Raw genomic sequence first — 14,069 nt, 5'->3', positions numbered from 1 at the left:
ACTGAGGACAGAATGTTCTGCTTCAGAGCAGGGAAGGTCAGACGGGATGTTGAAGACCTGGCACAGATGAGAGCTGGGATCAGAGGGGGGAAGAGAGTTGGTTGTGTCTGATGCACCATCAATAACTCACACTGAGACGTAGGCGAGATATCGGCTTTTATTGACTGGAAGAAGGAACCAGGAGTGAGTGTCTATCATACAAGGTCTTGGAGACTGAGGCCGAGCTTCAGGCCGCAGGTCTCCTTTATACAGGGGCCTGTGGGAGGAGCCATAGGAGCAGTCAGCAGGGGCGTGTCCCGACAGGCACATAGTTCACCACAGTGTCTGAGGAGAAGGGAGGTTTGGGGTGTTCAGGGATGGTAGGGTGAGAGGGTGATGGAGTCTCCGAGGACCCAAGAGCTGGCAGTGGGACCTGAGAGAGATGGGATTACAGAGTGGTGGCAGCACCTCCCCTTACACTTCCTCCCTCACCACCATTCAGGGCCCCAGACAGTCCTTCCAGGTGAGGCGACACTTCACCTGTGAGTGGTATACTGCGTCCGGTGCTCCCGATGTGGCCTTTTATATATTGGTGAGACCTGGCGCAGACTGGGAGACCGTTTCGCTGAACACCTACGCTGTGTCTGCCAGAGGAAGCAGGATCTCCCAGTGGCCACACATTTTAATGCCACATCCCATTCCCATTCTGATATGTCTATCCATGGCCTCCCCTACTGTCGGGATGAAGCCACACTCAGGTTAGAAAAACGTAACCTTATATTCCGCCTGGGTAGCCTCCAACCTGATGGCATGAACACTGATTTCTCTAACTTCCATTAATGCCCCTCATCCCCTTCTTAACCCTAATTTTTAATTTTTTTCTCTCTTTCCCTCTCACAATAACTCCTTGCCTGTGCTCCCCTCCCCCTTTCTTCCAAGGCCTTCCGTCCTATGAAACTCACCCTTCTCCAGCCTTGTATCCCTTTTGCCAATCTACTTCCCAGCTCTTAGCTTCATCCCTCCCCCTCCTGTCTTCTTCTATCTTTTCGGATCTCCCCCTCCCCCTCTCACTTTCAAATCTCTTACTATCTCTTTTTTCAGTTAGTCCTGACGAAGGGTCTCGACCCGAAATGTCGACTGTACTTCTTCCTATAGATGCATCCTGGCCTACTGTGTTCCACCAGCATTTGTGTGTTAATCAAGTATTGTCCTTGAGTGCAGTACTTTAGGCAACAATGTGTGGAATGTTTCTACTGTGGACATGGGTCTGCTTCGTTCTGTATTTGTTTAAGGGTTGCATCATTATAATGTAAAAATGATTCTCAGGGGGATATAGCATATAATCAGGAGTTGATGTTCTGGATTGTCATTGATTTTCAATTTTGTTTTTATTGTCTTTATTATTTAAATTTATGGTTATTACCTCAGGTGCTAGTAACCATAAAAATAAATCAATAGTTTTCATGCTGGAGCAGAAGGAAGATATTCAGTGTTCTACACTAAAGAGTTCTTTGCTTTTTGGTGACAACTTAATCTTTTTGACAGCCTGGTGCTGTTGATGTCAGTGAAACCTTCTGCAGATTTGTTATGTGACTGGCATTGAAACTCAAATCTTGAGCTTCTGTATAATTATTGCTGCTGAAAGGATTAAGGGCCGATTAAGTAATGTGGATGGGTACCAGTAAAATCACTTAAAGCATTTTATTACTCAAGATGCTGGAGGAACTCAGCAGATCAAGCAGCATCTATGGAGAGGAACAAACAGTCAATTTTTCGAGCCTGACCTGCTCAGTTCATCCAGCGTTTTGTGTTTGTTGCTCTGGACTTCCAGCATCAGCAGAATCTCTTGTGTTTAAGCAATATGCAAACTGTATTTTTTTGTTTTTTTTCCAAGTCCTCTTTTGTGGCAAAGTTGGGTGATAAAGTTAAAAGACAGATTATTTAAACATTCGTGGGTAAAGAAGAAAATGACGATGCTGTACATAATTGAATGTTGTGAATAAATTTCAAGATATGACTCTGGCTAAGAATTAATATTGAAAAAATTAAGCAACTTTCGAATTCATCAAGCTGTCCTCTGGGCCTGAATTGAAAGTTCCCATTGCTTTAGAATGAGCGCATGTGCTGCAAGCACTAATTCATAAAGCAAAATCCTTCATCAAGGTTAAATTGATCCAAATCCAGAGCCTATCTGCTTAATCTGACCATGCTACTTTTCAAACTGGTGATAAGTAAAGTGAAATTTAATGTGTTTTATATTCTTGTCCTTTTAGACTCAGTGGGATGGCCTAACAGGTCGAATTGCCTTCAATAAAACTGATGGGATGCGGAAAGATTTTGATTTGGATATTATAAGTCTGAAGGAAGAAGGCCTGGAGCAGGTAAACAGCACAGTGTTACACCAACTAGTTAATTGTAAGAAAAAAAATCATTCTTGCTCAACTTCTTTTGTTGATTGAAAACCTTGGGCTGCCAGTTACATTAAAAGAATATTGATCAATGCCAAAAGTGTTGCAACCTTCAATAGAGCCCTGGGTTTCATTGATCTTGAAAATCTTTGTTGCCTGAAAGGATATTCCGTACAAATAGTCTGAGAATGTGTGCCTGTGTAAATCAATCTATAGCACTCTTCCTTCCATTTCAGCAGCTTGTGGTTTTTTTGTACCAATTTGTTTCCAAGAATGACAAACCAATGCCATGCAGAGGGATTACTGCATTATCAATGTGTTGATCATTGAGTCAGCCATTATTTTGAACTTAGTGTATCTCTTTTAGAAGTCTAGCAAGATGCTATTTCCCATATTGCCAATGAAAGGGCTGTGTTCCAGCCTAATGTGCTATTTGAACACTACCAAAACGATCATGTTATAATTTATTAGAATGCCACTGATATCCTGCACATGATTTACTCACATTAAAATCATTATGTATAAATATTAAGTATCAGATAGTCTTTTTTTCTGGGGCATGCTGAAAAACTATGCATTTTGCATTTCTCCACATACAATAAATCTTGTGTCGTTATTATCATTGTGATTAACTAGAACATTTCTGTTTATTAACAGACCACTACTTGATAGCACAAACGTAAGATTAATGTCCATGACAATTAATTAAGTTATTAAAAAAGAAAATTAAATTAAATACAGTAAGTAGTGAAAAAAAGATGCAACCATTCAGAATGCTCTCCACAGGACATCTGTAGAAAGTTGCAAGTGTCTTTGGTGACATACCAATTCTCCTCAAACTCCTCATGAAATATAGCCGCTCTTGTGCCTTCTTTGTAATTGCAACAGTATGTTGGGCCTGGGATAGATCCTCAGACATGTTGACTCCTAGGAACTTGAAACTGCTCACCCTTTGCACTTCTGTTATTTTGGATGATTTTCTGGCTACGCTAAATACATTAGAAATGTCAGTGTGGTCCCATCAAGCTGGATTATAATGGAAATGAGCTTTAAGAGGATAGTGTGGTAAAACATTGTCAAAGACTGCACAAGACTAGAGCCAAGAAGGATTAGACGACTACAGCTGCGTTTATTCACTTTGCGACTTTGTTAAGAGCCCTTTCAGCACTGTGTCAAGGGCAGAATCCTGACTGCAGGAATTTAAACATGCAGTTCCAGGAAAAAACTACAAAAATTCAGCAATTTGGCAAGTATGACGTTGTGGCCATGTCTGAAACTTGGCTAAAGGATGGTTGCCAGTGGGAGCTGAACACCTAAGGATATATCGTGTATTGGAAAGTTAGATTAGTAGGGGCCCTGTGTATAAGAAATATTATTAATTTATTAAATAATTAGAAAAGCAAGACATAGGATCAGAAGATGTAGAGTCTCTATGGCTCTATGGGTTGAGTTAAGAAATGGAAAGGGTAAAAGGACCCTAAAGTCAGTGGTATACAGACCTCCAAACAGCAGCCAGGATGTGGATTACAGATTACAGCAGGAGATAGAAAAGGTGTGTCAGAAGGGCAATGTCAAGATAATCGTTGGGGATTTTAACATGAAAGTGGATTGGGAAAATCAGGCCAGTACTGCACCTCAAAAGGGAGAGTTTATAGAATGTCTAAGGGGTGGCTTTTTAGAACAGCCTGTTGTTGAGCCCACTAGGTGATTGGCTTAGGTGTTGTGCAATGATCCGGAGGTGATAAGAGAGTTTAAGGTTAAGGAACCCTTGGGGAACAGTGATCACAATATGCTTGAGTTCACTTTGAAACATGAGAAGGAGAAACTAAATTCCAATGTGTTCGTATTTCAGTGGAATAAAGAAAATTACAATGGCATGAGAGGGGAACTGGCCAAAGTTGACTGGAAAGGGACACTAGCAGGAAGGACAGCAGAGCAGCAATGGCTGGAGTTTCTATGAAAAATGAGGGAAGTGCAAGACAACTATATTCCAAACAAAAAGAAATATTTAAATGGAAGAAAGACACTACCGTGACCGACAAGTGAAGTCAGAGCCAAAGTAAAAGCAAAAGAGCTCATAGCAAGGAAGGAAGGAAGCCAGAGCTCGTGAGAAGATAGAGGATTGGGAAGCTTTTAAAAAGTTGTAGAAGGAAACTAAGAAGGTCATTAGGAAAGAAAAGATGAATTATAAAAGGAAGCTGGCAACTAATATCAAAGAAGATTCTAAAAGCTTTTTTAAGAATATAAGGGGTAAAAGAGAGTTGAGGGTAGATTTAGGACCAATAGAAAATGACAAAGGAGATATTGTAATGAGATATACAGAGATGGCAGAGGAACTGAATGCATATTTTTCATCAGTCTTTACAGTGGAAGACATCTACACTATACCAGACATTCAAGTGTGTCATGGAAGTGAAGTTTGTGAAGTGAAAATTACGACTGAGAAGGTGCTCAGGAAGCTTAATGTTCTGAGAGTGGATAAATCTCCTGGACCTGATGGAATGCACCCTTGGGTTCTGAAGGAAGTAGATGGAGATATTGCGGAGGCATTAACAATGATCTTACAAGAACTGATAGATTCTGGCATTGTATGAGATGACTGGAAAATTGCAAATGTTACTCTTCTATTTAAGAAGGATGGGAGGCAGCAGAAAGGAAATTATAGACCAGCTAGCCTGACATCAGTGGCTGGGAGGTTGTTGGAATCAATTGTTAGGGATAAGGTTACAGAGTACCTGGAGGCACATGACAAGACAGGCCAAAGCCAGCTGGTTTCCTGAAAGGAAAATCCTGCCTGACTAACCTACTACAATTTTTTGAGGAAATTACAAGCAGGGTAGACAAAGGAGATGCAGAAGATGTGGTGTACTTGGATTTTCAGAAGGCCTTTGGCAAGGTGCTGCATATGAGGCTGTTTAGCAAGATAAGAGCCCATGGAATTACAGGGAAGTTACTAGCATGGGTGGAGCATTGGCTGATCGGCAGCAAACAGAGAGTGGGAATAAAGGGATCCTATTCTGACTGGCTGCCAGTTACCAGTGGAGTTCCACAGGGGTCGGTGTTGGGACTGTTGCTTTTTACAATGTATGTCAATGATTATGTATGTATGACTATGGGATTAATGAATGTGGCTAAATTTGCTGATGATACAAAGATACTTGGAGGAGCGGGCAGTGTTGAGGAAACAAAGAGCCTGCAGAGAGACTGGGATAGTTTAGGGGAATGGGCAAAGAAGTGGCAAATGAAATACAATGTTGGCAAGTGTATGGTCATGCACGTTGGTGGAAGAAATAAATGGACAGATTATTATCTAGATGGGGAGAGAATTCAAAATGCAGAGATGCAAAGGGACTTGGGAGTCCTTGTGCAGGATGGCCTGAAGTTTAACCTCCAGGTTGGGTTGGTGTTGCAGAAGGCGAAAGCAATGTTGGCATTCATTTCTGGAGGTATAGAGAATGTGAGCAGGAATGTGATATTGAGGCTCTATAAGGCACTTGTGAGACTACACTTGGAATGTTGTGTGCAGTTTTGGGCTCCTTATTTTAGAAACGATATTCTGACATTGGAGAGGGTTCAGAGAAGATTCATGAGAATGATTCCGGGAATGAAATGGTTACTGTATGAGGAATGTCTGGCAGCTCTTGGGCTGTATTCCCTGGAGTTCAGGAGAATGATGAGGGAATCTAACAGAAACATTCCGAATGGCCTGAACAGATTAGATATGGCAAAGTTATTTCCCATGGTAGGGTGTCTAGGACAAGAGGGCACAAATTCAGGATTAGAACAGAGATGCAGAGAAATTACAGAGGGTGGTAAATCTGTGGAATTTGTTGCCAAGAGTGGCTGTGGAGGCCAAGTCATTGGTTACATTTAAGGCAGAAATAGATAGGTTATTGATTAGCCAGGGCATCAAAGGGTAAGGGAAGAATGCAGGGGAGTGGAGATGGCTGGAAGAAATGGATTAGCCCATGATTGAATGGTGAAGCAGACTCGATGTGCTGAATGGCCTACTTCTGCTCCTATATCTTATAATATTATGGTCTTAAAATTAGAAAGTAGCGAGATGTTCAATGTCTTTAAAGAGGAATAGGGATTTGGCATAGGGATAGAATGGATCATGGGCTTATTTATTGTAGAAAGACATGATGACAATAGTGCTGAGAGGGGAAAATACCTGGAAGGGGAGAGACAACAACATCATCTCACATGAAATCTTGGAGAAGAGTGTGTTGGTCTGAAATTTAGTGGAAATGGAAACAAGCAGACAGATATGGGCAAAATGAGCTTGAAACCATTATGAAGTGATGGAAGAGTAATTGTTAACGATGCAAGCTCAGTTTTACAATAAGAGTGTGGGCCAGTGTCAAAGGAAAAGAATGGAATTATCAGAGGAGGGTGATTCAATGCTGTCAGTTTTGTTGGCAGGGATGGAGAGATGTTTATGAAGAGTGTTTCCATAAAGAAGAAGAAATAAGAGTTATCTCAGCATTTGAGTATTTTCTTGGAAAAGAGTAGATGATACTTCCAAAAGTGTATCTGCAAGAAGTAATCAGAGACATTCTTAACAGTGATTGAGACATTGAGAATAGTAAATCATGTGAAGGCAGTAAGGAAAATAATTGTGGAAAGAAACTAGAGTCTTATTTAGGGGAGAAAGGAAGGGAGAATGTGAGAACAATGAAGATCACAATGACTTCAGATGGTGCTCGAAATCATCAAACTGAGGGAGGATATATGGTATAGGAGTGGAGAGTCAATTATATTTTTGAATAAAGTTTTAGAAAGAATGATGCTGAAGAAGAGCAATGGCTGGTGCACAAGATGAAGCAGACATATAGCATCCACTTCACTGATGAATGAAACATAGTCCTGTTATTTTTGGAAAACATAGGAAAATGTGGCATAAATGGTTTATATAAACCATTAACAAAACAATTTGTTATTCTTTCTTTGGTTTTATTCTAATACATCAGTAAGATTTTGTTATTTTAACAAAGTATTTTATTTTTTCCAAGCCTTCTGGTGACACTCCTTATTACGACAATAAAACATGGCGGAAGGTTTGTACTGAGAGAAGCATCAGTTATTTTATTTTGTGTAGTTTTTTTTATAAGTAGTTGTGCTTAGTTTAGTTTTAGTGTGAATTTTTTCCCATTTGATATAATACTTTTATTTGATTTTAAGAATAAAATGTTACACTGAATGAAAAACGTTGTCTGTTATGCATAAATTGACTCATTCCTAAGATAACTCTACAGGTATCACAGCACCATTGGAACATCCCACTGCAGAAAACATACCTTCAAGCTTATTAACGCTTATTCTATTCTAATTGAGCTTTGAAGAACTGCAAGATCTCCTAAAGAGTGAGGTGTTTCATTTCTCCTTCTCCGTCACTCATTATTGTATATAGATTTTTTAAAAAACAGTGTTCCAAGCCCATAATTGAAATAATGACCTCATCTCTACCATCCAGTAAAACTGTATAAACCATGCCTTGCATTAGAACTTATCTTCATAATCAATTGGTGTTGCCAATCTGTTTCCAACCTATATGTAGTTCAACTATTGAGTTTGCAAAACAGAAGGATATACCATCTTGCAATCCTTTTATTGGTTGTATGACAAGTTGAATGGATTTCTTGTAGGGATTTTGCATACTCCAGTCAGCAGTGCAGATTTAGAACAACACATTTAGTAGTGTTATTCTGCATTGTTTATGAGTCAGTTGGTTATAATGTTTAATTCATGTACACTTGTCCACCAGTCTATCCATGAGCTCAATGTTATTAAATTAGTGTTAATGTTAATGGACCAGCTCTCTTCAAGATGATTATCACTAACAAAATCCCAAAGCTGCTAAATCAATTGCTGCTTTGATCTCAACCATCAACTCATTCACTATCTTCATACTGTTTTTTTCTACTTCATGGATAATATTTTTCCCATTTCTGATGTTTTCCCATCCAATATATCTAAAACATACAAGCTTTTGATTGAGTCACATGGCCTCAAGGGAACAAGACTGAAGGATTGGCTCTTCTTACTCTGCAGTGATATTGAGGAGTCTTCTCTAACACTACACATCAACCGAGTCAAATTTCTTGAATTCTTATCATGAAAATCCAGCCTTCACATCTGCAACACTTGCAATGAAGCCAGAACAGATTGAAACTTGTTGGGAAAAGTACATTTCAAATAAAAATAACATGATTTATTTAAGTTTTAACATGAAGATTATATTGTCCTTTGATTATAGATTGGAATCTGGAATTCAAACACAGGACTTAACATGACAGCCAGTCTGAAGGACAAGCCCTGCAATATCACTGACTCATTGGCCAATAGAACTCTCTTGGTTACCACTATTTTGGTAAGCTTTCTTTTTTATTGCAGAAGTGCCTCGAAACCTCATTAGCATGTTCATGCAAACAAACTTATAAAAATTGCCCCTTGTTATTGGTTAAAATCTACATCCTTTGGGAGGGAACATCATTCAATAACTATGAAGTTCTGATGCTCTGTAGGTTATAAGTGGGAAAAAATTAAATGTGGACACAAGATTGTAATTATCAATCAATATCTATTACTGAACCTGGTTTGGCCTTCAATAAAAAATCCTGCACATTTTGTTCCTTTATTACTATTGTCCATCAGAGGAAATAGATTAATTCGAAATGTCATGTAATATTCTAAAAGATTTTGTTCATTATCTGTCCTGTAGGAAGATCCCTATGTGATGCATAAGAAATCTGACAAGCCCCTTTATGGAAATGATCGCTTTGAGGGTTATTGCCTTGACTTATTGAAAGAATTATCAAATATTCTGGGCTTTACCTATGAAGTTAGGCTGGTAGCTGATGGAAAGTATGGGGCACAGAATGAGAAGAGTGAGTGGAATGGAATGGTTGGAGAACTCATCAACCATGTAAGTGAATATACTCAAAACTATTTAAAAACAGAATTGCTTGAAATTAAGATTGTTAACTTTTCCTTTTCAAATCTGTGATATCTTGCAACATTTACTTGAAAAATGGATTATCTCCACCATTGTTGACAGAACTCTCAACTGGTTTATTTCCTTCCTTCATCCTCCTTCCAGACAATGTAAGGATAAGGCTCCCCTTGTCCTTTCCTTCAATCTCATTAGTCCCCACTTTTAACATCGCAACTATCTTAATTTCTGCCAATGAGATTTCACCACCAAACACATCTTCTCCTTCCTCTTCCCTTTCTCAGCATTCGGAACAGGCCATTCCCTGTTTCTCATTCAGTTTTCCATTTCCATCAACCACTCCTCTCCTCACTGCATTTTCCAATCCATAGTGACACACACAAAAAGTGGGAGGAACTCAATAAGTCAGCCAGCACCTATGGAGAGGAATAACCAGTCAGTGTTTCAGGCCAAGACCTTTCATCTGGACTAGAAAGGAAGGAGGAAGAAGCCAGAATAAGAAGGTGGAGGGAGGGGAGGAGTAATAGCTTTCGTGTGATAGGCAAAACCAGGTTAGGGTGTAGGTAGTGGGTTGGGGAGGGGAAATGAAATGAGAAGTTTGGAAGTGATAGGTGGAACAGATAAAGGAATCTGATAGGAGACGTCATGGACCATGGGAGAAAAGGAAGGAGAAGACGCATCAGAGGGAAGTGGTAGGCAGGTGAGGAGAAGAAAAGGGGTAAGAGGGGAGCCAGATTCAGGAATGGAAAAGAGAAGGGAGGTGGGGAGAAATTACTGGAAATTAAAGAAATTGATGTTCATACCATCAGATTGGAGGCTACCCAGGCAGAATATGAGATGTTGATTCACCAACCTGAGAGTCGCCTCTTGGTGACTGTAGAGGAGGCCATGGACTGACGTGTCAGAATAGGAATGGAAAGTAGAATTAAAGTGGGTAGCCATTGTGAATTCTCAACTTTTAAGCCAGACAGAGTGAAGGTGCTCGATGAAGATGTTTATGACTTCCCATTCCATGTCAGGAGATTCAATGTCTGCTGTTTTCCTTTTCTTCCCTTCCCACCATCCGGGGATTCAGACAGTCCTTCCTAGTTAAAAAGCAATTTGCTTTCAATTAGCGTATTGCATTTGGTGCTACATTGGAAGAACCAACACAAATGGGTGACTGCTTTGCACAAAGTCTCTGGTCTCCTGTCACTATAATTCTTTATGCCTCTTTTACCTTGATATCTTTGTGCTCAACTACCAGTATTGTACTAAGAATGCCCAATATAAAGGCAAGGAATTGCACACCATCAATCATCTAGGTATACTTTTGAACTTACTAATTTTTGATAGTCTCCTTTCTCCCCTACAGATGTAGATGTAGTCCTGTATCTCAATTTTTCATCTCAATTTTTCTTCTCCATTTGTAGTTTTTAAAAATAATTGTGACCTTAACAACTCTGGTCTGCATCTCATCAGAGGCATTATCATGGTTGTCTCCATCCAACCATGTCTCTTTTTCCAGTGAAAAGACCTTGAAATGAAACACGGGCGGTTCCCCATCCCCACGCCTCCCCCCTCATCCAACAGTGCTTAACCTGCTGAGTGCTTCCAGCATTTTAAGTTTAATGTACCTTTAGAATGTGTCTTGAAGCATTCTCCAATAAATGAAAAGGTATTATTTTTACTAATTCTTTCTGCATGTCAAATAAGTAGTTCCTCTTCAATAGCAGTGGGGGATATGTCAGCTGTGCAGTGATCTGTGAGACTCAATGAACATGCCTTGTCAGAATAACTGTCATTGTACTTCCTCATTCTAGTGTAATTCTGAATATGCCAATTGCAGGCTTTGCCTGCAGACTATTAAATAGGAGTTAATGAAGTTTGAAGGGAAGGTGCTGAGCTCTTTTCTTTTCCCCTGAGTAATGTCCTGTTAATGTGTTGAAAGATATTTATTCATAACTGATTAATCAAATGGATTTCTCAAAATGCAGCATAAATTTAGTAAAATACTTGAGCATCAAGAACTATTGACAGCATTGGGTCTTAACAGATCTGGTTCCTGTGGAAGCAGATAAATGTCCGGTGGTGAGATTCCATTTTTATTTATGACTCTTTAGTTAATACTCACTGCTTTCTGCTTATCAGTTTACTTTTAACTACCTAGATATCTTTAAAAAAAATCTTTGTTAAAATTTACCACATAATCATCTTCTTCATTTATGGCTACGAAATTGTTCAGCTGTGGAAGACCTAGATGGACAGCAATTAGTGGAGGCAAAATCCATCGTAAAGCTTTGACTTGCAATGTATTCCCTTTATAAGCCAAGTGTGTATATAATTCAGGAACTGTAACACAGAAAGCAAGTGCAGGTAAAGATCACGTGGACTATTGAGGCCCTTCTGTCTTGTGTCACAGCAGTACCCACTATTACCCACCACCACAATACACCCTCACAACCTTTCCATTCATTATATTGATCATACAGTCTGTTACGAGGAAATAAGTGGAAGTTGACATTTTCTCCCAATGCTTAATATCGAGCAGAACCTTCTTTGAATCTACTGGAACATTCCCATTTGAGTGTATAACTGAGTCTCTTTCAGTCACTGAGTTACTTTCAAATCAGTGATCACGAGGCATAAATTAAGGGAAGGATGGTAATCAATCCTTAAGTGAAGTAGTATCTGTTCAAAAGACTTATAGTTGAAGTGTCTGCATTTTAAAGTTCCGACCAGCATTTTTGATACCACTGTTAGATTCTTAAAAAAAAGGTGTTTTATTGCTCATTCAAATCAACTAGGGTGGGTCACAGAAGTCACTGATCCCAAGCTGGTGTGAAATACATATGACAACAGAAAGAGAGAGATGCAACAGACCAAAACCAGAGAGGAAATTTGTGAGTTAGGTCTGGTGTACTTTTCTCCCTCTTTTCCTTAAAGAGTAATAGAATAAATGTTGTGGGCATATACAAAAAGCAGGTTTCTTCTGAGAACAGCTTCATTCAAAGTTTTGAATTAGTGTTTTAAACTCCTTACAGCTCCAATGTAAAAAGAATCATTTAGTTAACCATATTCAGACCAGCAACTATTTTCCACTGGATGGCCCTTATCTTTGTACTCTATACCAAATCCACCAGTTGGTATCGATTGCAAAGCAAGATATGGCTGCACACTAGCGATGGTACATAAGGCAGAGTGGTTTCTGTATCTTGAGGCAGGAAGCAGCCTTTAATGTTCTGATACTGTGCACTTCCACTGAAATTGTGCTGTCTGCCAACGATGAAGGCTAAAGCATAGCTGATTTATTTTCAGCTTAGCTGAAACATTCATATTGCTCCAGGGCTTCGCATCCTAAAGTTACCAAAGTGGTAAACTAAATATCAGCTAAATGGCCATTATTGTAGTTTAATTGTTTACAGTAACTTTGCCCATTGTAAACAAGATTACATTTCAGCACTTCTTCCTCTACGTTGTAAACTTCAACATGTAGAAGCCGCCAACAGGTTAATCCATGCCAGGGCAGTTCAGCAAGCTTACCAGCAAGTGTCAAATGGCAAGTTTTTATAACAGCCATTTTATATTTAAAACTTGTCACAGATGAGGATTAATAGTATTAACAACATTGTAATTTCATCTTGCTGCCAGAAGACCAGCAGAGCTGATCAAAATCTTTGTGTAGAAGTATCTTACACCAGTAATATTGTTTGGTTAAAATATGATTTAATAACTAATACGACCATTAAGAAAATATATACTTCTGACAATTGGATTGCAAGTTTTGAATTATAGTGAAGTGCTTTATGCTGCCTCTTCAGTCCTTTATTATTCATTGTAGTTCGATTTGTTGCTATTTAATTCAACAGCACGTAGATGTGATGTGCCTCTTTACATTGTAAATCATGTTTAATTGGTAGGACTCAACTTGAGTCATAAGGTGCAGCTTCCTGTATGAGCCCTGAAGCATGAGAATAATAGGCAGTGGTACTATCTTGTGGGATAAGGTGTTAAACTAGAGCTTTGGATGTCCTCTTACATGCAAAATTGCACTATTTTGAAAAGTAAGCATAATGGAAAAACCTATATGATATATATGTACAATGTCTGAAATACATCTTATGGAAATGTTTGATGATGAACTTCAATAAAAAAATAAATTACAAAGAAAAGTAAGCATAAGAATTTCAGCAATTACTTGGCCAATATTTTCTTCTCTATAAACATCATCAAACTAATGAATTTCTGTTTGTGGGAGCTTGTTGTGAAGAAATTGGCTGCACCTCTTCTCATATAAAGTAGTGATTCCCTTTTTTTAATTATTCATTTGAGGATTTTCACAAGACATGAAAACTACTTTCTAATGAAGTTTTTTTTAACTACGGTTGAACTTCAAATAATTATTTCTCCACAACTAGTCTAATGTTTTTATCCAGCTCTTTATCAATTGCCATCTTTTACCTTAAATTACAGATTTGAAAACAGTGTGGATCGTGTTTAATTTCACGATCAGGTTATCTGTGAAAGTTTGGCTTTGTTGTCAGTGTGCTTAATTAGAATTATGCTACATCTCCTGTGATGACAGACTGGCTTCTTAATAGCAAGTGTCATTGAAGTTTAGATCACAGCACGTTTGTGTTATGACAGAAACACATTTGTTTTTCTTTCCCCTACTTGTGCATGTAATTAAACAGAGTAACAGAATGATACTGTTTCTGTTAAGCAGATGTTAAAATGAGATTTTTCCA

The 14,069-nt window shown here is 38.8% G+C and overlaps 1 protein-coding gene across 5 annotated transcripts in view; it reads left to right on the top strand.

Annotated features, from left to right (window-relative positions):
• Positions 1 to 14,069, top strand: part of grik1a (glutamate receptor, ionotropic, kainate 1a) — a 354,991-nt gene that overhangs the window by 263,380 nt on the left and 77,542 nt on the right. For all 5 annotated transcript variants that reach the window (XM_059968113.1, XM_059968117.1, XM_059968114.1 and 2 more), the window contains 3 exons: positions 2,253 to 2,360; positions 8,647 to 8,760; positions 9,112 to 9,315. In XM_059968113.1, the coding sequence (XP_059824096.1) occupies positions 2,253 to 2,360; positions 8,647 to 8,760; positions 9,112 to 9,315 (426 nt within the window). The remainder of the gene's footprint in view (positions 1 to 2,252; positions 2,361 to 8,646; positions 8,761 to 9,111; positions 9,316 to 14,069) is intronic.

The sequence above is a fragment of the Hypanus sabinus genome, chromosome 4 (assembly GCF_030144855.1).
Source record: "Hypanus sabinus isolate sHypSab1 chromosome 4, sHypSab1.hap1, whole genome shotgun sequence".
In the NCBI taxonomy this organism is placed as follows: Eukaryota; Metazoa; Chordata; class Chondrichthyes; order Myliobatiformes; family Dasyatidae; genus Hypanus; species Hypanus sabinus.
This window is presented reverse-complemented; position numbering and strand designations above follow the sequence as displayed.